The following is a 25828-nucleotide window of genomic DNA, read 5'->3' as shown; positions in this document are numbered from 1 at the left end:
CACACTTCTCTTAAATTTAAAATTACTCTCTGTGTTCTTTTTAAATCCTTCAGGTTTTATATTTTATTGCTCCAAGAGTCTGCCTCCCTGAGGTTCTTGTATAGCCTGGTTATTTCCCTCTGTAAAGAAGCTGTTCAGTTCATCCTCGCCTGGTTTGGAAGCATCCAAGGGAGGCAGTTCTTGTAGCCCTGTCTCTCTTCCACTCCCCTCCTCCCCCAGTCCTGGCTGGAGCAGTGAGTCTGTCAATCCCAGGCAAGAGACAAGGCAGACAAAGGTTTATTTGTAAAGAACCTCCTTCTAGCACCTCCTTTTTCCTTCTTTTGCCCAAACTCACTCGGTGAATTGGAGCATTTAAGAAGATTCTTCTGCCAAGAAGACCAAAAGGAACGAAGAAGAAAGGGTATGTATTTTTTTTCTTAAAAATCATTTTGCATCACATATTCTACTCCAAATTACTGCTATAGATTAGAGCAGAAATGTATTTATGTGTTGAGTCAGAAGGGAAATGCAAAGAGAAAGACATTCTATAAGGAGATGGATGTACTTTGACAAAGATGATGCCTCCTGGGATAAAGGAAAATAATCAGATTGAAAGGGACTAGAAAATGCTTATTCCTTAACTAGGAGAGTCACTTAATCATAGGTTTAAAAAGAGACAGTTCCTTCACTCATTATTCCTGATTAATGTCCGTGTCCACTCTAAATCTGATCCCATGTAACAAGATCTTGTTATCCCACCTCTCAGAACTATGTGAGAATGATGGAGTATATAAGTTTGGTCTTTTAATGAAGCAGCTATTTCCATGTGAAGTTAACTGCAATGTCTAAGAAAGTAAATGTTTTTGCTTTCAAAAGTCTTGATTCCTAAAAAGGAACTGGTATAAACGTGTGATACAAAGAGGGAATTCACTGAATTCATCCTTGGTGTTCCCACCAGGGAATACACTACAGTGTCTGTACTACTAAGATAAAGGGAACACTTTTTCCCTCTTGGGCTTATAAAAATTCCTCTTTAAAATTCCTTAACTTAGCTATGCAAGCTGTAAAAAGCTCTCCCAAATGTGGGTCCTTTTCTCCAGTGATGGTGATCGTTGTGGCCAGGAAAACAAGTAGAATGGTGTCAGACTGAACATTAATATCATCTTAGAGCATTTTCCAAGGGGCCTGGAGGAAGATCACTTTCAGGGAGGATGTGAAATTCATTTTTCGACTGATGAAGGTCTCTTGGGTACTTGGGCTGATCATGTCTGTTGTAATGATGTTTGAAAGGCTTATCCACTTATTAAAACCACCTCTTCTTCAATATACACTTTAAGAAGCTCCACTCCAGCACTCATTCTATCACAATCCTCTTCTAACACAGTTAATTGGAAAGAAAGATTTTTTTTAAATACCAGCTTTTTTCCATCATCAAAGAAAGATGAATGGGAAACATCACGGGCTAGATGGCAATTTTAGTCTCTTCCAACTATAATCTTTGATATTTTAAATGTCAAATTCTGGGCTGGAACTGTCATTTGCTTTTACAGCCTTTGCTTCTCTCTTGTTGTTTTTTGAAAGAGATCTGAAAATGGACTGCCCTTTCTGTCTAATTCATCAACTCTGTTTCATTCCACTGCTCTTAGTACCAGTTCCCAGAATTGACATCAGTTGCCTGTATGAGTGTTGCACCATAAATCTCTTAACACTTAAACTCCATAGTTAGTTTTGGCCATTATATGGGATAATTTTTCTCTTTTAGTCTTTATTTAACTTAACCATTCAAAAGCCTTCTGGTGCCAAATATCCTCACACAATCAAAATTTGCAATTCCCTATCTATATGATTTGTTGCTTAATTAGAAATATCTTGCCCATCATTCTATATCCTCTGCCTTGATCTTTTAAAAATTATGCCACTATTGGGATATGAATGGTATCATATAGTGTTAGGAATGATATTAATTACATAAATTTGAATCCAAAGAACCAACAGATAGCTATTAAGGATATCTTGCTTATTCCTTTAAATATTCAGTTTCTAGCTTTATTTTCTTTTGTAATTTGGATGCACTCCAAGAGGAATTTTAAGTGCATGTACTTCAACTGAAATAGAAAAAATAGAGCAGTTTGCTTCAAATTTGCCAGAGTCATTTCACTCTTGTTGGCACTTGAAAATATATGGCCTTGAGGGATTGCCAAGGATTAAGGCTGGTGTCTTCTAATGAAAAAAACAATCAATGTATCACAGGAATATACTGGGTCAAACATTTTTCCACTTGCTAAATAAAAGTTAAAGCTATTTATCTTCACTCAAGTAAAAGAAGAAAAAACTTCAGTTCAAACATGTAATTTATAAAGTGCTTAAAAAAAGAAAACTGCCAGTAAGTGCTTGCCAGGTGTGGAACTTTCCATCATAGTATGTGACTGAGAGACTGTGACAGAAGCACTATTTTGTGCTCTGGCATGGACATAGTCAGAAGAAGTACATGGTATGGCAACATACCCACTTACTTTTCCAGAAATTTATTTGTTCATTCCTTCAGTGAATGTTTTTGGAACATTTACTGTGAGCCTAGTATTGAAGCAGGCTCTCTGAGAGATGCAAAAGAAGTAGAAGTCATAGTCCTTGCCTTCATGATGCTGGAATCTCCTCTTCCAAGCCTCTAAATGTTGGCTTGCCCCAGGCTTCAGTCTTTTGCCTCTTCTCTTCTTAATCTATACTCGCTACCCTGCCAGCCCCATAGCTATAAATATGATCAATAAACATCCCGATAATTCTCAAATTTTTATTTCTAACTCTAACCTTCAGACACATAGTCAACTGCCTACCCAACCTCTTCACTTGGATGTCTAGTAGGCATCTCAAACTTAACGTGTCTGAAAATTTGTTCTTGAATTTCCCCCAAACTGACCCCATCCAATTCTTCCTCAGTTCAACAAATGTTAATACCACTCAGGTCAAAACCTAAGAGACATCCTTGATTCTTTCCCTCTTGCCTCATATCTTCCATCAACTTTCACCAATAGCCTTTTTCTTCTTCTAATTTTGTCTCCCCACATCATCACAGAGCAGTCAAGGATTATCTAAGACATGAATCAGATCATGTGACTATTCTATCAAACTCTTCCAATGGTGGGGCAATCTGGGTGGCTCAGTCAGTTAAGGGTCTGACTCTTGAATTTGACTCAGGTCATGATCTCACAGTTCATGGGGTTGGGCCCGGCATCGGGCTCCATGCTGATAGCAAGGAGCCTGCTTGGGATTATCTCTCTCTCTCTCTCTCTCTCTCTCTCTCTCTCTCTCTCTCTTTCTCTCTCTCTCTCTCTCTCCCTCTCTTTCTGTCTATCCCCAGCTCATGTGCACTCTCTCTCTGTCAAAATAAATAAAACTTAAAAAAAATCTTCCAATGGTTTCCTAATACAGTCAATAAAATCCAAACTCTTCATCATGTTCTATAAGGCCCTTTATGATGTTTCCATATCGTCCTTCCTGGTTCTAGTAAAAACACAGAGCAACCAATTTACTCAATGGCCAAATGCCTTTCCACTCCCAACTGTAGCCCTATTCTCTATCATTAATGGACATTATTTAGTCAAATTCACAGTCCTCTGAATGTTTGTACTTAATAGATGGTTTGGTTGGAAATTAACATAAAGGGAAGAGGTGAGAGGGAATAACAAGGCAAAGACACATGTAGGATTGAAGAGATAACTGGTTTGACTTTCTACTAACTGAGCAGAAGTAAGTGGTAGATGTGGGGGAAAGTGGAAGGACGGAGGTAAGATTAGTCCCAAGAAGTTTGCCATCTTTTAGATACTATGACACCACCTCAGGCTCTTCCTTAGGATAAAAAAAAAAAGTGTTTTTAGAGACTAATTCATGTACTACTACATATATGAACCACACGTTATTCTATTAGTCACTGGATATGTGATGGTGAACTCCCTACCTTCAGGGAGCTTTCTGTCTTATGAAAATGATAGACATAAATGAGTAAGCTCATAAATATATAATTTAAATTGTGATAAAGATTGTTAGGAAAAAGAAGAGGGCACTGTGAAAGAATCAAGTTGAAACTACTTTAGATTGGATGGTCAGAGAAAGCCTTTGAAGAAATGATATTTAAAATGAGACCTCAAAGTCAAGAATAAGCCAGGCAAATAAAGAGCACTCCTTGCAGAGAGGCAGCATGTACAAAAATCCTAATGGAGGAAGAAAGATTTCTATTTATTATAAGGAAATACTCTCTCTATATTTATTGCAATAGTTTTTACATGGGTCAGATGAGCTATTTTCTAACAAAATATAAATTATCAAAATTAACTCAAGGGATGGAAACTATGTAATATTCAGGACATATTTATATTAGAAACTATTTATTGTGCATTTGAAATTTAAATTTAACTGAGTATCTTGTATTTTACCTGATGACTTTATATTTGAACAGTATTAAATATCATCTGAGTGGCAATATCATGTATATAATCAGAGACAAAGGAATGTAAAAGAGGTCAAGGAATGGTGGTATATGGATTTTGAATTTGTCTGCATTTTTGTGGCAGGTGTGGTGGAGAGCTCTGAGGAATATATCTCAATACCAGTCTTTGTGACGAGTTTGTCCTCAGCTTTTCACTCACTTATCCTTTTCACCTTTTTTCATTATCGTTTGACCCTGTACTTTCTTCTCAAACTGCTTCACTAGTTTATAAGATCTTCCTCTGATTTTTCTTCTACCCAGTTTACAAATGTTAGTTTCCCAGTGTTTTCTCCCCAGCCATCTCAATTTCTCCTTCTTAATACCCTCATCTATGCATACCAAAAAGAAGTATACCAAAATGCTAACAACACTTATTCCAACATGGACACTTGTTGAATTTTATTCTACCTATTCTTCTCTTTATTTTCCATATTTTACAATGAGCATTATTACTTTTTTATTAAGTATTTAAAAAAACATATGCAATCAGGTTTTAGCTGTAATTAGAACCATCTAATAGAAAGAAAGCTTAAGCAGTTAACAGTCATGAAATGTGCTCAGGATCAAACTATATCTATATGCAGGAAATATATAAAAGGTAATTAGAGCCCAAGTTTAGTAAATGTATGACTTTTCCCAAAAGCCACAAGATTTAGACAAAATTAAGCTAGATCACTAAAAATAAGAACATGACTGCAGAGTAAAAAAACAAAACAAAACAAACCCTAGGGAGACCAAAACTATATGAAAAATGCTAATGACTAATACAATAGAAAAATTCTTCAAACACAATTGGTAAAAAGGTTGCAAAGAATTTATAACTCTCTCTTCACCTCTCTCCTACATTTAATTTTTTGATAGAGAGTAATCTGGTAGAAAAAGTTAGAGAAAAGGGAAATGGTCTTTGCTGTTGCTGTTGAATCTTCCAATAAAAGTACACACATGTATAAATATATATTTTAAGTCAGGTATGAGTTGACTGGAATAAATGATAGTTTTGATTTTAAAAAAGGAAAATAGAACAGAAATATGGAAGTACATTTTAAAGTCAGACAATACCCTGCCTTCCTGGAGCTTACATTCAAGTTCTGGGATACATAAAATTTTAACAATTTAGAGGTTAATAAATGCCATGAAAAAGTAGGGCAACTAAGGCAGATTGAGAATATGTGAGGAGAGATGCAGTTTTAAATGGAATAGATTTTATCGAGGAGTAAAGTGAACTAAAACCTGAAGAGGGTAAGTAGTTAGATGTGCCATTAATCTGTTGGAAGAGGTTTTCTGGGTTTTTTAAAAAATTAATTTATTTTGAGAGAGATAGCATGCAAGAAGGGGAGTGGCAGAGAGAGAGAGAGAGGGAAAGAGAGAGAGAGAGAGAGAGAGAGAGAGAGAGAGAGAATCCCAAGCAGGCTCCATGCTGTCAGTGCAGAGTCCAACCTGGGGCTCAATCTCACAAATCATGAGATCACAACCTAAGCCGAAACCAAGAGAGATGCTTAACCAAATGAGCCACCCAGGTGTCCCTGAAAGAGCTTTTAAAGCAGAAGAATTAACCAGTGCAAAGGCCCTAAGGCGATAATATGTCTAGCATTTTGAGAATTAGCTAGGACAGAATCACTAAAGGGAAGAGTAGATAATTTCAGAGAGATACCAGAGCAAGATTGAATATGGAGGCTGTTGCAATGACCTTAGCTTTAATTGAAGAAATTGGAGTGATTGGAAAAGGACAGGTTTGGTTATTAATATTTTTCTTAACTCCTTTGTACTGCTTAGCACAGTGCCTGACATAAAGGAAACACTAAAAAATACCATTACATTGAACCAAATTAAACCAGCTTGCTTCTGTTTTCCTCACATAATTACTTAATTACTTTATCAATGAGTCCTACATGAGCGCTCTTCTTTGACTCCATCACTTTCCCAATATTGGCTGCTCTTCTTCTGGATACCCCTTCCAGCTTGGTCTTGGTGTGTGGGCAGAGGAATTCTTTTGTTTCTTTGTTTATTTTTATTTTTGAGAGAGAGAACACATGCATGCTAACATGTGCAGGGGACAGGCAGAGAGAGAGGGAGACAGAGGATCCAAAGTGGGCTCTGCACTGACAGCAGAGAGCCTGATGTAGAGTTTGAACTTACCAAACGTGAGATCATGACCTAGTCAGAGTTGGATCCTTAACTGACTGAGCCACCCAGGTGCCCCCAAAATAACTGTCTGTTAGTGATCCTTTCTAACTTTTTAAAACTTTATTTATTTTGAGAGAGAGAGGGAGAGAGCACAAGTGAGGGAGGGGCAGAGAGAGAGAGAAAGAGAGAAACCCAAGTAGGCTCTGCACTGTCAGCACAGAGACAAATGTGGGGCTTGATCTTGACCTGAGCTGAAGTCAGATATTAAACGGACTGAGCCACCCAGGCACCCCTTGGGTAGAGGAATTCTAAGTCACCTGAAGCAGTATATGAAGATTTGAGCCTGAAGATAAAAGAATGATTCCAGGATATTTTTCAACAGCCTAAATAATCTAGAACAAAATATACAAGCATCATTCCAGAAGTAGGAAAAGCAGACTGAATTTCTCCTTGTGCAAACCATAATGGGTCTTATTTGTTGTAATATGGGACCTAATAGCTACTTTCCCTATCCAAGAGATGAGAGTCAGAGCAACCATTAATTCAATTTGGGAAAGGTTGTGGAAGAGAGAAACAAAGTTCTGATAATTTGGCTTAAGTAATAAAATGACAGAAATACCATACAGCTCATTTTTAGAATCTGTAAGATTTGGGGTTCCATCTTTCAAATGCCTCCCAAAATAGCTGCAATGGCAAGAATAATGTAGAAAGCTTTGCTTCTATCCAAGATAGAATAACAAGAACCAGATTTACTCACTCCTCTGATACAACAACGAAACAAAACAAAACAAAAGCAGAAAGAACATATGAAACAACCTTTGTCAAAACACTGGATTTAAAGCAAGGAAGGGCATCTTCCTATGAGAGATGGGGAACAAATAAAGTATAATTTCCCCCAGTCTATTACCTTGAAGTAATTTCCAGGTTGAAAAAATAAACGGAGAGGGAACATGGAATCCAGCAGACTACCTGAATTGAGAAATGGAGCTGAGAGTCAGAGAGAACAAAGCAGTCACAGTTTACAGAACAGAGTACTAGAGAGAAGAAAGATACACAGACAATGCTGGATGTCTGCCTCACTGAAGAATTCAGAACACTAATATGTGTGTGCAAATGAGGAAACTATCCATAGTCAGGGGGAAAATCTGAAAGATTAGGGAGCAGTGTCTGGCACTCACAAAAAGCCAGGAATACTTGCAGACAGATTGAAAAATCTTGTAACTCATTGGCCATTGGGTAGAATACTCAGGAAAGAATGGTATCAGCAGTGAGGAATAATTAGCCCTTAGTTGAGTTAGAACCACCTAAGAAATCATAAAAGCAAGTCCCGAAAGGATTAAACTGTTTCCAAGTACCTTAGTTATATCCCAGAACAAAGCACAAGAGTATTTATAAGAATACAAAAATATCCAGTACCCAACAAGGAAAAATTTAAACTGTGTGACATCCAGTCAAAGATTACCAGTTGTGCAAAAAAAGCAAGAAAATGTAACTCATAACTAGAATAATCAACCAATTGAAACAACCCAAGAATTGGTACAAATATTAGTATCAGCAGCAAAGAACATTAAAACAGATACATCTTTAAGGTACTGAAAAAACCCAAAACTGTCAATCTATCATATTATAACCAGCAGAAATATCTTTCAAAAACAAATGTGAAATAAAGACATTTTAGACATATAAAAGTTTAAAGAATTCATCAGCAAAATCTCTCCACTATAGGAATGTTAAAGAATATTCTTCAGGCATAAGGAAAATGACAACAGATGGAAATACAGATCTACACAGAAAAATAAAGAGCACAGGAAATGGAAACTACATGGATAAATACATAAGTTTTTTTCTTATTATTTAATTCCCTAAAACACAATTGTTTGAGCAACAACAGTAATATGAGGTGTATAGCATATGTGTCAGTAAAATACATAATAATAGCATAAAGAATGGGAGGAGAGAAATGGAAGTATACTATTGTAAAGTTTTTATACCATATGTAAGAGGCATAACATCATTGGAAGGAAAATGATAAGTTAAAATCTTAAGGCAACCACTAAAATTACAAAATGAAGAATTATACTTTATGAGCCATCAAAGGAAGTAAAATGAAATCGCAAAAAAAAATGTTCAATTAGTCCAAAAGAGCAGATACAAAGAGGAAAAAAAGAATAAAGAACAAATAGACCAAATAGAAAACAAAATGCAAGTTGTAGATTCAAACCTAATGATGTGAATAATCACATTAAATGTAAACAGTCTATACAGTCCACTTAAAAGGCAGAGATTTTTAGTTTGGATTAAAAAAAGCAAGGCCAAACTATAGACTACCTATAAGAAACACATTTAAAATCTAAAGCTACAAATGAACAAAAACAAAAGTATGGGAAAATATATTTAGAGACCAGAAGATCTAGTATAATTAGAATGCCAGTATTCTTCAAATTTCTCTATAGGCTCAATGCAATATCAAAATTTCAGGAGGCTTTTTCTGTAGAAATTGACAAGCTGATAACACAACTCATATAGAAATGTGAAAGACCTATAACTGTCAAAACAATGTTATGAAAGAAGAGAGTTTCAGGGCTAATTCTACCTGATTCTTAGCATTATTATAAAATGACGGTAATCAAAACTAAAGTATTGCTATAAAGGTAAATAAATAGATCAATGGAAAAGAACAGAGCCCAGAAACATGTTCACATGTATATTAAAAACTAATATTTGACAAGGATGCAAAGGTAATTCCGTGGAGAAACAACCATCTTTTCAACAAACGGTACTGAAACTACTGCACAACCATATGAAAAAATACGGGAAGAATTTCAACCACTCCACTCAGTAAATAAAAAATTAACTAATATAGATCACAGAACAATGGGGAAACTAAAATTATAAAATCAGTAGAAGAAAACATAAAAAAAAATCTTTGTGACCTTGGGTAAGGCAATGATTTCTTATATATGACAAAGCATGTTTTTTTGTAATTGAAAAAATGGACTTGATCATTATTAGAACATTTGCTCTTTGAAACCACTGTTAAGAAAGTGATAAGGAAAGCCATCAAGAGTAAATGTTTAGGAAGCATATGTCTGATAAAGAACTTGTATCCAGAATATGTAAAGGATTCTCAAAACTCAGGAAGACCACCCTAATTTTTAAAACACAGCAAAAGATTTGAACAGGTTGTTCACCAAAGAAGACATACAGGTGAGAAATAAGCGCATGAAAAGGAGCTAAACACCATTAATTATTAAGGACATGCAATATAAAACCACAATGAGACACTTATCATAGTGGCCCAAAATTTAAAAGACTGACTATACCAACTGTTGGTGAGAATGTGGAGAAACTGGAACTTTCATACACTGCTGGTAGGAATGTAAAATGGTAGGAATATCTACTTTGGAAAAGTAATTTAGCAATTTCTTATAAAGTAAAACATATTCCTATTCTACTCCTAGGTATTTGTTCAAAAATAATGAAAGCTATTACCTTACTAAGACTCATATATAAGCATTGAAAACAGCAATAGCCCATAACTTAAAACAACTGAAATGTCAACAGGTAAATGGATAAACAATGTATAGCATATATAATGTAGTATTTCTCAGCAATAAAAAGAAATCATCTATTGATACCTGCAATATGTGTATAAATCTCAAAATAAGTATGCTGAGTGAAAGAAGCCAGATAAAAAGACTACATATTTTATGATTCTATTTACATGAAACTCTAGAAAATGTAAAGTTATTTCTGGTGATAGCAGATAAGTGGCTGTATAAGAGCAGAGGAAAGGGAGGAGTAAGAATGATGGATTATAAAATGGCTTGAGGAAGCTTAGGAATGACAGATATGTTCATTATCTTGATTGTGATAATGGTTTTATGGGAATATACATATGCCAAAGCTTATCAAAATGTATTCTTTAAATATTTACAGTTTATTATATGTTGAGTTTATCTCAGTAAAACTAGTTGATTTTTTTTTTTTGCCTATATGGTGGAATTTTCTTTTATATCTCAATATATTGTTTAAAGCTTTATGGTTGTGGTGATTCCTGCCAAATAATAAATGCTCAATGAACAGAACCTCTAATTACCTTTCTTTGAAGATTAACCTGAAAAAAAATGTCAAGAAATGAGGCTCTTTTTAAACATATCATTTATCTAATGGGTATAAAGAAGACCTTAATCTGAAGTAATTGAGAACTAGAGCACTTCAGAGAACTATACTTTTCAATATAAAATTTAAACTATGAGCTATAAAAAGTTTATTGGAAGGCATTATTATATATCTATATACTAGAATTGTGATGAAATACAACACTGAGTCTCTTGCTCCATCAAATCTGGAAAAAAATAAAGTGAAATAGATCTCATTTTTGTCTTTTCTTTCACTAATGTTTGGAGGTAGGAATCAGATTATTTAAAATTCTAAGAAAATATATAAGCAAAACCTAAAATAACTAATTCAAATTACATTATGAAATAAAGAAAATATGAAGCTCCTTTGGAGCATGAAGGAATATTTTTAGTTTCTAAGTTTATAAAAAGCAGTGAATGTGTTTATTTAAAAATTTTTATCAGACTTCTAATTTACAGTTCTGCATATAAGAAGCCTGGAAGTCACTCCTCTGTCCTAGTGATAAGTAAAAAGCTGAACAGATTGAAAAATCAACAACTCTTCTTGGATTCATAAGAGAGGGGAGGACATGAGGGGAACCATGTCCCCAAGACTGGGGAGACAGGCAGATGAATATAGGAATTAAAGTCTTCCCAGAGCAGAGACTTAGTAGTAGAAACTGTCATGGGAACTAGAACCAGTGTAAAAAAAAAAAAAAAAAAAAATCCCCCAAAACAAAGAAAAAACAAAAAACCTGAACTATAATTGTTGAATTGGTGGAAGCTCACTGTGGACAACTGAGAGTTAACAACTGCACAAGGACCGAGTCATCGGGGTCCTCCACAATAAATGAAATGTACCTCTAGGAGTGAACCATGTGCACACAGTAAATATCAGAGGATGATCCCCTGGGGCTTCCATCAGGGGGAAGAAAAAGGAACCAATTTTGAAATATGCCAGAGCACTTTGTTCTTAACAGAGTTCTCCTGCCCTGGGGAGAAACTACTTAACCAGAGCCTAACCTGCTGAGGTATTAGCAGTGCCTACATGACCTAGTGAAAGGGAAATACCCCACTGCAGTTAGCTCTGCCCATGCTGTCCAGCCAAAGAGGGAAGAAAAAACCCTGAGAATTATTTGTGAAAGTCACAGCCCAGAAGCCCAGTCTAAAAGACTGAGATCCAATCATAGGGCTATAAAATGCTTCCTCTCCTCTCACATCTCACCACCACATTACTAAAGGTCTATTTATAGCAGTTCCTTTTACTCAGTACATCATATGCAGCTATCAAGGAAATATTACAAGGCAACTAAAAGACAGACAAAGTGAGCATCAGAACCAGACATGGCAGGGATGTTAGAATGATCACACCAGCAATTTAAACAACTATGATTAATATATTAAGGACTCTGATGGATAAAGTACACAAGTGCAAGAACAGATGGGCAAAGTAAGCAGAGAGATAGAAATCCTAAGAAAGAACCAAGAAGAAATGCTAGAGATAAAAAACACTTCAAAAGAAATGAAGAATGCCTTTTACTGGCTTATTAGCAGACTGGACACAGCTGAGGAAAGCATCACTGAGCTGGAGTACATATTAAATGAAACTTCCAAAACTGAAAAGCACAGGATAAATAAAGACTGAAAAAACAATGGAAAAGACTATCTAAAGATTGTGGGACAATTACAGAAGGTATAATATATGCAAAATGGGAATACCAGAAGGAAAAGAAAGAGAGAAAGGAACACAAGAAATACTTGAAACAATAATGACTCAGAATTTACCCAAATTAATGTCAGACACCAAACCACAAATCCAGGAAGCTCAGAGACCACCAAGCAGAATATATGTTCCAAAGGCTACACACAGACATAGAATTTTCAAACTATAGAATATCAAAGGTTAAAAAAAATCCTTAAAGAAATCAGAGGCAAAAAAAGCCTTACTTACAGAGAACAAAAATAAACATTATATCCAACTTCTCTTCAGAAACCATGCAATCAAGAAGAGAATAGAGTGAAATATTTAAACTATTGAGAGAAAAAAATTTCAACCTAGAATTCTGTGCTCTGCAAAATTATCCTTCAAACATAAAAAAGAAAGATTTTCTTAGACAAAAATTGAGAAAATTCATTGCTAGTAAACCTGCCTTGCAAGAAATGTTAAAATAAGTTCTTCATTCATTCATTCAATCATTCAATCATTCATTCATTCATTCAGAGATAAGGGTGCAAATGAACAAGAGACAGAGAGAGAGAGAGACAGACAGAGGGAGAGAGAGATAGAAGGANTTTTATTTATTTATAGGAGAGAGAGAGAGAGAGACAGCGGAGCAGGGGAGGGTCAGAGAGAGAGGGAGTCACAGACTGAAACAGGCTCCAGGCTCTGAGCTGGCAGTCAGCACAGAGCCCGACGCGGGGCTCGAACCCACGAACCGCGAGATCATGACCTAAGCGAAAGTCGGACGCTTAACCGACTAAGCCACCCAGGCGCCCCCCGAGGGCTTGTTTTTTTTTTTACCCGAAGTGGGGCTCAAGCTCACCTGAAGGGGGGCTTCTGCTTACCCAAAGCAGGTCTCATGCTCACCCCAAGTAGGGCTTGAGCTCACCCAAACTGAGGCTCAAGCTCAGTGATGTGGGACTCAGACTCCTGAACTGTGAGATCATGACCTGAGCTAAAGTCGGATGCTTAGCAGTTGAGCCACCCAGGCGCCCCTAATAAAAGTTCTTTTGAGAGAAGGAAAATAATATAGGTAAGAAACTCAGATCTACATAAAGAAAGAAAGAACATGAAATAAAGAATAAGTAACCATAAAAAAACTTATTTTTCCTGTGCTTAATTAATCTAACCAGGTAACAATGTATTCAAAATAACAGCAATTGGGGAACCTGGGTGGCTCAGTAGGTTAAGCGTCCGACTTCGGCTCAGATCATGATCTCACGGTTCATGGGTTCGAGTCCCACGTCGGGCTCTGTGCTGACAGCTGGCTCAGAGCCTGGAGCCTGTTTCAGATTCTGTGTCTCCCTATCTCTCTGACTCTCCCCTGCTCACGCTCTCTCCCTCTCTCTTTCTCTCTCTCTCTCTTAGAAATAAATAAAACATTAAAATTTTTTTAGAAATAATAGCAATGATGTATTCAATTATGCATGTTTATGTATATATCATATATGCTTATTATACTTGTATATAAATGAAACAAATGACAGTTATGATACAAGGAATAAGAGAAAGGAATTAAGATAACTTGTATTACAGGGGCGCTTGGGTGGCTCAGTTGGTTAAGCGTCCAATCTCAGGTCATGCTCACGCTCGCTCTCTCTCTCAAGAGTAAATAAAACATTTTTTAAAAAAAGATAATTTGTTATTACAAAGTACTCACACTGTCCGTGAAGTGGTATAGTATTTTTGAAAGGGAACATAGATTAGTTGCAAATGTATATTTCAACCTCCAGGGCAACAACTAAAAAAAGTAAAAATTTATAAATAATATGCTAAGGAAAGAAAATGGAATCATTCTGTGGTTTTAATTAACCACAAAAGGAAGCAGAAAAAAAGTCAAAAAGAAAAATAAGAACAAAGAACAAGGGCAACAAGTAGAAAACAAAAACAAATATAGTAGCTATTAGTCCAAATATATCAATAATCGCTTTGGATGTCAACGGTCTAAATGTCCCAATTAAAAGACAGATCATCAGAGTGGATTAAAAAACATGACCTAATGTTAAATTTTGTATATAATGCTTTATACTTTAAAAGCATTGTTAAACTATTTTTTTCCATTGGGATAAGTGTACTCTTTAATCCCCATTTCCTTTTTCACCCATTCCTCTACCTACTTCCTTTCTTATAACCATCAATTTGTTCGCTGTAGTTGGGAGTCCGTTTCTTGGTTTCTCTCTCTCTTTTTTCCCTTTGCTCATTTGTTTTGTTTCTTAAATTCTCCATAGGAGTGAGATCACATGGGGTTTATCTTTCTCTGACTGTCTTGTTTCACTGAGTATTATACTCTCTAGCACTATTCATGTTGTTGAAGATACTAAGATTTCATCCTATTTTATGGCTGAATAATATCCCATTGTGTGTGTATGTATACATACATATATACCATTTTTTGTGCTTTGTTATTTATACTTCAAAACTTTACATTCAGGATAATTTTAATATTCCCCCATTTTATGAACATTTCCCCAAGTTCATGAAATGTTTAGATTCAATTACTCTTTTTTAAAATTTTTATTTATTTTTGATATAGAAAGAGACAGAGCATGAGCAGGGGAGGGGCAGAGAGAAAGGGAGACACAGAATCTGAAGCAGGCTCTGGGCTCTGAGCTGTCAGCACAGCCTGCTGTGGGGCTCAAACTCACAAACTGAGATCATGACCTGAGCCGAAGTTGGATGCTTAACCAACTGAGCAACCCAGGTGCCCCTAGATTCAATTATTCTAAATTCAAATTCTGTTATCTTCCACTTCTCTATGCTGAATTTTTGGTTAAGAAAAATAAATTGATTGCTCATATCTATATCTTTTTTCCCCATTTTAATTATTTATGTTTATACCTGTGCCATTCTAATGTCTTTAAATACAATCTTCTTCTGGGTCAAATAATAAAAGGATCTCTGAAGGCAACAATGATGTTTGAATAAAAGCATGATCAGATTATAATTATTATTTTTTTGTTTTAGTGATAAAATTCAAGTCATACTGAAAAATTCAGTAATATTTAAAAGGGAGGCTGATTTCATTTCATCTTTGTTTTTGATTAGTTGGTTGGCTTAACAAATAAATTAAAAATCATGTAGGAGCTCTTGCTGTAAAGTAGGATTGATGGTATTATAAACTTGAAAATTGATTACTCAACAAAATTCTCATCATTCATCATGTTGGTTGACTATTGTTGATTGGTAGATTTTATGGATCATCCATATTAAGATTTATTCTTCTAAAATACCTTTCCTATTGAACAGTAAATACTATAGACTAAATTGTGCCCCCCTCCAAATTCATATGTTGAAGTTCTAACCGCCAATTTAACTATACGTAGAGATAGGGTCTTTAAGGAGGCAATTAAGATTAAATGAGGTCATAAGGGCAGGGTCTTAATCTGATAGGGTTGAAGAAAAGGAAGAAACACCAGACACTTCTCTCTTTCTCTCTCCACGTGTGCACAGAAGAAAAGCAATGTGAGGGAATAGTGAGAAAAAGGCCATGTAGTAGCCAGTGAGAGAGGATAAATCTGCTGTGATCTTGGACTTTCAGCTTCCAGAACTGACAACAGAATTTCTGTTGTTTAAGCCACCCAATCTATGGTATCTTGTTGTGGTAGTTATTATAAGTTTTAGTAAAGAATTGAGAATGATGTTATAAAGAAGAATTAAAAAAACCAAACACGACCCAACTATATGTTTTCTATAAGACACCTACTTTAAGTATAAAAACACATAAAGGGGTGCCTGGTTGGCTCAGTTGGAGGAACATGCAACTCTTGATCTCAGGGTTGTGAGTTTAAGCCCCACAATGAGTGTAGAGATTACTCAAAAACAAAATCTTAAAAAATATAAAGACACTTATATATAAAAAGTAAATGGATGGAGGAAAATACACCATATTAACACTAACTGAAGAAAGCAGGAGTAGCTATATTTATTTGAGACAGAGCATATATCAAAAGAAAGTTCAGGAATAAAGTAGGATATTACATAATAATAAAGGGTTAATTATCTGGTAAGACATAGCAGTTCTTGGTGGGTATGTGCCTAACAGAAGAGCATCAAACTGCACTAGGTAAAAACTGATAGGATTGTGAGGAAAAAGAGATGAATCTACTATTTATTTGCCATAGATTTCAATACCCCACAGAAATGGACAAATCCAGCAGGTAGAAAATCAGTAACTATCAATGACTGAATACAATTGACATCTATAGACTACTTCACCCAGTAATAGCTGAATAGACATTCTTCTTAAACTCACATGGGACATTCACCGAGGCAGGGATCATAAAATGGCCCAGAGATCTGGGCCATACAACACAATTTAACAAATGGAAAAGAACATAAATCATACAGTGTCTTTTCTCATAACATAGTAGAATTAAACTAAAAATCAGTAACAAAAAGGTAATGGAAAATTCCAAAATAGGTGGAGATTAACACAATTCTAAATAACATGTTGGTGTTAAAAAGCAATTGCAAGATAACTTTTAGAATATTTTGAGCTAAATGAAAAAGAAAACAAGTGAACTATGTCAGAGAAATATAAAATACCATGACTTCACTTATATGTAGAATCTAAAAAACAAAAACAAAAATAAAAAAAAGAAAAACAAGATTCATAAAGAACTAGAGGTTGCCAAAGGACAGGGGTTGGAAAATAGGCAAAATAGGTAGAAGAGATGAAGAGGTACACATTTTCAGTTAAAATAAATAAGTCACAGGAATAAAAATTAAAGTATAGGGAATATAGTCAACAATATAGTAATAACTTTGTATAATGACAGATGGTAACTACATTTATCATGGTGAGCATTTCAGAATGTACATAATTGCTAAAACACTATGTTATACACTTGAAACAAATATAACATGTTGACTATACTTCAATCAAAAAATAAAAGGAGAGGGGCATCTGAGTGGCTCAGTTGGTTGAGCATCTGACTTTGGCTCAGGTCATGATCTTGCGGTTTGTGGGTTCGAGCCCCGCATCAGGCTCTGTGCTGAATGCTTGCTCAGAGCCTGGAGCCTGTTTCCGATTCTGTGTCTCCTTCTCTCTCTGCCCCTTTCCCGCTCATGCTCTGTCTTACTCTGTCTCTCAAAAATAAATAAATGCAAAAAAATTTAAAAAAATAAAAGGAGAAAATTATGAAAAGTGGAAAAATGTAAACAATGACTGGCTTTTTGATGATATGAAGAAATTATAAGCATTTTTGGTGATAAAGGATATTGTGTTATGTTTATAAAAAGTCCTTACCTTTAGTGAAATATTCTTAAACATTTGTAGAGAAGATGATGTGGATGAGGTGCCTAGAATTTGCTTTAAAGTAATCAAAACTGAGGGAGAAAAAAAGTGAAGGTATAGGTAAAACAAGAAAGGCCATGGGGTGATAATAATTGAAGTTAGAAGATAAGTATGTTGAGGTTCATTACATTATTATCCTTATTTTTGTATATATTTGCAGTTTTTCACAATAAAAAGAAAATAAAAATCACTACTTTGATAACAAACAATTAGAGAAGAAATCAATGAAATTAAAAACAGAAAATCAATAGAGGGGCACCTGGGTGGCTCAGTTAAGCTTCTGACTTAGGCTCAGGTCATGATCTCATGGTTTGTGGGTTTGAGCCCCGTGTCGGGCTCTGTACTGACAGCTAGTTAAGAGCCTGGAGCCTGTTTCAGATTCTGTATCTCCCTCTCTCTCTGACCCTCCCCTGCTCATGCTGTCTCTCTCTCTCTCTCTGAAATAAATAAAATATTAAAAAAAAAAAAAACCAGAAAATCAATAGAGAAAATCGATGAAACCAAAAGCTGGTTCTTTAAAATGATTGAAAAAATCAACAAGCCTCTAGCCAAGCAAACTAAGAAAAGAAAGAGTACACAAGTTACTAATATTAGAAATGAAATAAGGAACATCACTACAGATCTCATGGAAATTGAAAGGATAATAAAACAATACCATGAACAACTCTATGTCCATAAATCTGTTAAGCTAGATGAGTGAATCAACTCCTTACAAGACACAATTTGCCAAAATTCATACAGATACAGACAACCTGAATAGATCTATATATATATATTAGAGAAATTGAGCTAATAATTAATAATTTCCACAGACAGAAAGCAACAGGCTCAAATGATTTCCCTGGTCAATTTTATGAAAACTTTGAGGAAGAAATTATACCAATTCTCTACAACCTCTTTCAAAGGATAGAAGCAGAGGGAATATTTCCTAACTCATTCTATAATGCCAGCATTACTGTAATACCAAAACCAGAAAAAGCCATTACAGGAGAAGAAAGCTACATGACCAATATTTCTCATGAACACAGATGAAAAAATTCTCAGCAAAATATTAGCAAATTGAATCCAAACAAGAATAAAAAGAATGATATAGTACAATCAAGAATGATTGAGGTATGCGAGGCTGGCTCAATGTTTGAAAATCAATTAATATAATATATCATATCAATAGGCTAAAAAAGAAAAATCCTATGATCATATCAATAAATGCAGAAAAATCATTTCAGGAAACAACACAATGCATAATAAGATCTCTCAGTAAACGAGAAATAGAGGGGAACTTTTTCAACTTGATAAAGACTATCTACAAAAAACCTATAGCTTAACATCCTTAATGGTAAGAAACTCAAATTTTTCCTACTAATATTAGGAACAAAGCAAGAATGTGCCCTCTCACCACTCTATCATACTGAAAGTCCTTGCTAATGTAATAAGCCAAGTAAAGGAAATAAAAGGCATATAAAGTAGGAAAGAAGACATAATACTGTCTTTGCAGATGACAGTGTTATCTATGCAGAAAATCCAAAAGAATTAACAACAATGACAAAAAACTTCTGGAACTTGTAAGTAATCAAAGCAAAATTGTAGGATATAAGGTTAATATATAAGCATCAATTGCTTTCCAACATACTAACAATGAATAAGTGAATTTTACATTAAAAACACAATACCATTTACATTAGTGACCCCAAAATAAACTATTTAGGTATAAATCTAACAACTAAAATGCAAAATCTATATGAGAAAAACTATAAAACTGTTGAATAAAATCAAAGAATTAAATAAATGGAGAGATATTCCATGTTCATGGATAGGAAGACTCAATATTGTCAAGATGTTAATTCTTCCCATCTTTATCTACAGATTCAATTCAATCCCAATCAAAATCACCACAAGTTATTTTGTGAATACTGACAAAATGATTCTAAATTTTATATGGAGAGGCAAAAGACCCAGAATAGCCAACACAATATTGAAGAAGAACAAAGTTGGAGAACTGATGCTACTTCATTTCAAGATTTACTATAAAACTGAAGAATTCAGAGGGGAGGGGGGATGGGCATGGAGGAGGGCACTTGTGGGGATGAGCACTGGGTGTTATGTGGAAACTAATTTGACAATAAACTATTTGTAAAAAAAAAAAAAACAAAACTGCAGAATTCAGAACCCTGTCATACTGATAAAAGAATAGACAAATAGATTAATGGAACAGAGTAGAGCTCAGAAAAAGAATCCCCAAAAAATAGTCAACAGATCTTTGACAAAGGAACAAAGGCAATACAATGGGCAAAGGGAGTGACTTCAACAAATGGTGCTGAACAACTGCACATCCACATACAACAAAATGAATCTAAATACAGACTCTACATCGTTCACAAAACTTAACTAAAAATGAATCATAGAGCTGAAATGAAAATGCACATTTGTAAACCTCCTAGAAGATTAACACAGGAAAAAAACCTAGATGACCCTGGATATGGTGATGTCTTTTTAGATACAACATCAAAGATATGATCCACAAAAGAAATAATTGATAAATTAAACTATATTTTAGCTAAAATTTCTCCTTGAAAGAAAATGTCAAAAGAATTAGATGACAAGCCACAGGCCTGGAGAGAATATTTGCAAAAGACACATCTGATAAAGGACTGCTATCTAGAATGTACAAAAATTTCTTAAAACTCAATAAGAAAACAACCAATGATTAAATAATAGGCCAAATGGGGTGCCTGGGGGCTCAGTTGGTTGAGTCTTGTACTTTTGATTTCAGCTCAGATCATGATCCTGGCTCAGGTCATGATCCTAGGATCATGGGAACAAGTCGCGCACTGGACTCTGCGCTAAGTGTGGAGCCTGCTTAAGATTCTCTGTCTCTGTCTCTGTCTCTCCCCCTCTGCCCCTCTGCCCCTCTTCCCTGCTTGTGTGCTCTCTCTAAAAGAAAAAAAAAAGGCTAAAGATCTTAACAGATACCTCATCAAAGAAGATATACAGGTGGTAAATGTGTATATGAAAAGATGCTCCACATCATATGTCATCAAGGAAATGCAAATTACAATGAGATACCACTATACACCTATTAGAATGTCCAAAAGCCAGAACACTGACAACACCAAATACTGGTAAGGGTATGGAACAACAGGAACTCTCAAATGTTGCTGGTGGCTATGCAAAATGGTATAGTCACTTTGAAATACAGTTTATCTGTTTCTTGCAAAACTAAACATATTCTTAGCATATAATCCTGCAATTGTGCACATTGGTATTTATCCACAGAAGCTGAACTTATGTCCATACAAAAACTGGCCCATGGATATTTCTAGCAGTTTTATTCATAATTGCTGAAAATTGGAAGCAACGAAAGTCCTTGAGTAGGTAAATGGATAAGTAAAATGGATAAATAAATTAATGGCTAAATAAACTGGATAAATCAAATGGATAAGCTGTGGTACATCCAGACAATAGAATATCATTTAGAGCTAAAAGAAATGAGCTGTCATGACATGAAAAGACATAGAGGAAACTTAAATGTAATTTACTAAGTGAAAGAAGCCAATCTGAAAAGGCTACATATGGTATGATTGTAACTATATGACATTCTGGAAAAGGTAAAACTATAAAGACAATAAAAAATACCAATAGCTTCCAGGGGTTAAGGAGGGAGACACACATAGGCATATCACAGAGGATTTTTAGGGCAGTGAAAATACTCTGTATGATACTGTAATGATGGAGTCTTTATACATTTGTCCAAGCTATAGAATGTACAACACCAAGCATGAACCTAAAGTTAAAGCATGGATGTGGGGAGATTAGGCTGTGCCATGTAGGTTCATCCTTGTTTTTTATTTATTTATTTTTTATTTTTTTGGTAAGTATCATTCTGGGGGACTTGGATGGCTTAGTCGGTTAAGTGTCTGACTCTGGCTCAGGTCATGATCTCATAGTTCATGAGCTCAAGCCCCTTGCGGGGCTCTGTGCTGACAGTTCAGGGCATGGAGTTGCTTCACATTCTGTGCCTCTCTCTCTCTCTGCCCCTTCCCACTCATGCTCTGTCTGTCTCTCAAAAATAAATAAACATTTAAAAACAAATTTAAAAAAAAGTACCATTCTGGTGAGTAATACTGGGAATCTGGGAGACTATGCATGTGTGAGGGCAAAGCATATATGGGAAATCTGTACCTTCCTTTCAATTTTATTGTAAACCAAAAACTACCCTAAAATTGTCCCTTATGAAATCCATAATCTTACCTAAAGTAATTCACCTTTGAGATGTATCTAATCATTGAAAACTTCATACAAAATTTCAACAGTACTGTTTTCCTTCAAAGTACAATATACATATATACCTTCCTCTCTTTTTAAATGTTTATTTATTTATTTTGAGAGTCAATATATTTATTTTGAGAGAGAATCTGTGCTCTCAGCACAGAGCCCAACACAGGGGCTCAATCCCCTGAACCACAAGATTACGACCTGAGGCAAAATTAAGAGTCCAGTGCTTAACTGACTGAGCCACTTAGGTGTCCCTCTTCTCCAGTTTTTAATACTTCGTGGTAGGAAAGATACTTTAGATCAAGATTGAATCTGAATGGCTGTGGCTTCAGATCTGATTTCTCCACTATTTTGCTAGTTTCCTTTACTACACCTTTTCATGTCTAAACACAAAAGCCAGAGAAGCCTGATTAAATAGATGATGACTATTCCACAGTTGTATGCAAATACTCTATTCAAAGAATTATCTCCTGGAAGAGGAATTATACTTGTTTGGGACAGAAGCTACAGAAAAATATTTTACAGTAAGGGAAATGTTACAACTGCATCTGTGGAATGTTATATTGACTTAGTCAATAATGAGCTCCTCAGCATGGTAAGTGTTCAAGAACAGGCTAAATGTTTATTAGGAGGAATTCAAGCCTGTTTTCAACCAAGGAGAAGATGAAGTAATCTACGTGGGATAAAACTTCACAATATTACTAAAAATTGGCAAAAAATTGAGCCCGAAAATCATTCTGCTGGATTTGAAAAACTTATTTGAGCAAAAAATATATGTATAGACTATCATTTGTCAATGTCAGAATAGACAGGCTTTTTGTTCCTGTCAGAGTGGCACCCAAGCTCTTGGCCAATGTTGCTGCTAAGTTATGCAAGTTAAGAACCAGTAAACTCAATGATGGTATTTGTTCTAGAAAGTTACTTGAGTTTAACCACCTTAAAAAGCAGTTCTTCTCTGTTGAATGTACCAAAAACAAAAAATTACTTTGGGTACTCAAAATTGTGGATTCTGGCTCTTACTATTATCTCTCCCAATCTTCAGCATTTCTTATTTAATATTTCTTTGTGGAATCCAGGCATTTGATTTTAAACTATTATTCTATGGGATTTTTATTGTAAGTAGTCATAAAACTACACTTAGAAACACAAGGAGAGTACAAAAGATCAACTCCCAATCTTTCTATTCAAGTGTTTATGAGAATGCTATATAACTTCATGTTCAGATGAATTCCATCTTTTAAAAAAACAAATACGGATGCATTTTGCTTTTTTTTCTATCTCAGGGCAAAAAGCCAAAATGAAATTTACAGTTCTTGCTGTCACTGTTGGACTAACTTTGCTGCTAGGAGTCCAAGCCTTGCCTGCAAATCGCCTCTCTTGCTACAGAAAGATACTAAAAGATCGCAACTGTCACAACCTTCCAGAGGGAGTAGCTGACCTGACAAAGATGGATGTAAATGTCCAGGATCATTTCTGGGATGGGAAGGGGTGTGAGATGATCTGTTACTGCAACTTCAGCGAATTGCTCTGCTGCCCAAAGTAAGGGAATGTAGTCACAAAGTATATAACTGTGAAATGTATGCGTAACAACTCTTTTCTAAAACAACTTTATAATGTGTTTGTTGAAATTAATCACCCTTCTTTAGTAAAATCCTATTCAAACCTAGAAAAAAGGTTTTTTTTCTAGAATCATCACATTGTATATGGAACTGAATGTTTTCATTTAAGAAACAGAATTTGGCAGATTTTAATAAAAGTAAATGAAATCCAGAAAATAACACTTCAATATATTAAATTGTTAATTCCCTATCTGACTTTTACCACAAAAAAAAGCTGCCAACAGGAGAGGTCAACTTCAAGATTAATATCTTAAATCAATGTGAAAACTAATAAAAGGCTTTAGATAAGAGAGCCTGCTGAACAGGACCAAGTAATTGCACAGAAAAGTGGTAATGGTCAAAGAAAAAGTTTCTACCTCTATGTATATGTTAACTAGAAATGAAGTAAATAACTATTTTGAGTATATTACAATGGTAGATAGATCAGTAAATTCTTTTGGCTCTTGTTTTTAAAATCACCTTCCTCTGGGTTACTGAAGAGTCTCAAATACTATGATCTTGGCTATTTCATACTGAAATTAGCTCTTTCAAATTACTTCCACCATAATCATCATATTTTCATTTTTCTAAGAAAATCTGAGATAGGAAGGGCAGATATAATCATCTTCTCAAGGAAAGGTGTAAAGAGGCACAATTTGTTAATATCAGTACTGAAATTAAAATTCAGGTCTTCTGATTTGGACCAGATATTTTTTTCTACCAAGGCAGTTGTTTTCTTAATGTATCTTCCCAGAACAGGAGCTTCAATGTCACCTAGTTCTTGTTAAAAATGCATGTCCATCCGTGAGCCCTAGATCAGACCTACTGAATCAGGAATGTTGGAGGTGAGGCATAGCAATTATGACTTAACAAGCCCTGTAGGTGATTCTGATAAAAGTTTGAGAATAACTTGTACTAAATATCAGGAACTTGAGATAACTGATGCATTAAAATGACTTAATTTTTTCCCAGACTACATAAATGAAATGCCATTTAATATTGAAATACCATTTTTACTTTTTTGTAATTCTAAGTCTTGAAGCCAATTAACTGAAATGCATTTGTATTTATTTTATGATATAATTTTGTCTTCATCTGTGTCAATGGATGAGAACAGAAGTCTGGATATACAAAAGTAATTTCTATCTGATTTTAGTTACCCTTTCCCCAGTACCAACAGATTTACCTTGCTAAGTATATTTCCCTTTTCTTCCCGCTGTCAACACAGATTTTAATTTGCCATCCTATTTTCATTTTTATTGAAATATAATTGACAGATAGCACTGTATAAGTTTAAGGCATACAGCATAATAACTTGATAGACATTTATTACACAATGATTACTATAATAAGTTTAGTTAACATCCATCACTTCATGTAGTTACCAAAATTTTTCTCCTTGTGATGAGAACTTTTAGGGTTTATCTTCTTAGCAACTTTCAAATATATGACACAGCAAACTATACTTGTATTCTAGTTTACATACTAAGTACATTTCTAATGAGTCAAAGTAATATGATTTTATATTATTCCATGCATTTTTACACTTTACCTTATGTGATCTTTTTAACAACAGGATTGAAGAGTTTAACATTTGTCCTTTTCCTTTAAAACCTAGAAATTTGTTTCTTGACTTTTCTAAGAATTTTTTAACCTTCTATTTCTTATCTGTAGATTTAAATTTCTTGCCCCAGCCCCACTCATATCAGAAAAATAGTATTTTTGTTATGATCATAAGGTTTTGAAATTTTTAATTTTTATTTTTCTTTATAGATAAAGGATAGCATAATATCAATGGCAAATGGGAGGAAAGTAGGAGAGTTAATTACCTTCTTGGTCTTTGTTGCTCCTGTGGCAAGTCCTCCCACTCATTTGCTTTGTAGTTTATTCCCTAAAAAGAATAGTTATATCTGAAATCCTGGAAATCATTGTTCATTTTTAACCCAGAAAAGACTAATAGATACCTTAGTTTTCAGCTGCATTTAACTCATGTCTTACTTTCTTTCAGAGATATCTTCTTTGGACCAAAGATCTCTTTTGTGATTCCTTGCAACAATCACTGAGAATTTTCATGTACTCCAGAGAACATCATCTCGCATTTCCTACATACTGCACTATAGCAACATAACTGCATTTCAAGTTTCTACCCAGTGCAATAAAGCACAGATCCTATAATTCTTGTCTAACATAGTAAACTTGAGTTAAATAAATAGTAATAAAAATTAATTCAATTGAAAA

The 25828-nt window shown here is 34.8% G+C and overlaps 1 protein-coding gene across 1 annotated transcript; it reads left to right on the top strand.

Moving 5' to 3' along the window:
- Positions 1-239: 239 nt before the first annotated feature.
- On the top strand, positions 240-25828 carry SCRG1 (stimulator of chondrogenesis 1). Its single transcript, XM_039243241.1, has 3 exons — positions 240-400; positions 23276-23531; positions 25599-25828. Exons 2-3 carry the CDS (start codon positions 23290-23292, stop codon positions 25651-25653), a joined length of 297 nt encoding a protein of 98 aa, XP_039099172.1. The 5' UTR covers positions 240-400; positions 23276-23289; the 3' UTR covers positions 25654-25828.

This window comes from Hyaena hyaena, unplaced genomic scaffold, assembly GCF_003009895.1.
Source record: "Hyaena hyaena isolate Hyena2069 unplaced genomic scaffold, ASM300989v1 scaffold_226, whole genome shotgun sequence".
NCBI classification, from domain to species: Eukaryota; Metazoa; Chordata; class Mammalia; order Carnivora; family Hyaenidae; genus Hyaena; species Hyaena hyaena.
This window is presented reverse-complemented; position numbering and strand designations above follow the sequence as displayed.

Bases quoted from the DNA above. Each gene is read 5' to 3' on its own strand.
- SCRG1 (XM_039243241.1), top strand. From the start codon at position 23,290: ATGAAATTTACAGTTCTTGCTGTCACTGTTGGACTAACTTTGCTGCTA. The intron at 23,532-25,598 runs GTAAGGGAATGT...ACTTTCTTTCAG, and splicing joins GAATTGCTCTGCTGCCCAAA to AGATATCTTCTTTGGACCAA.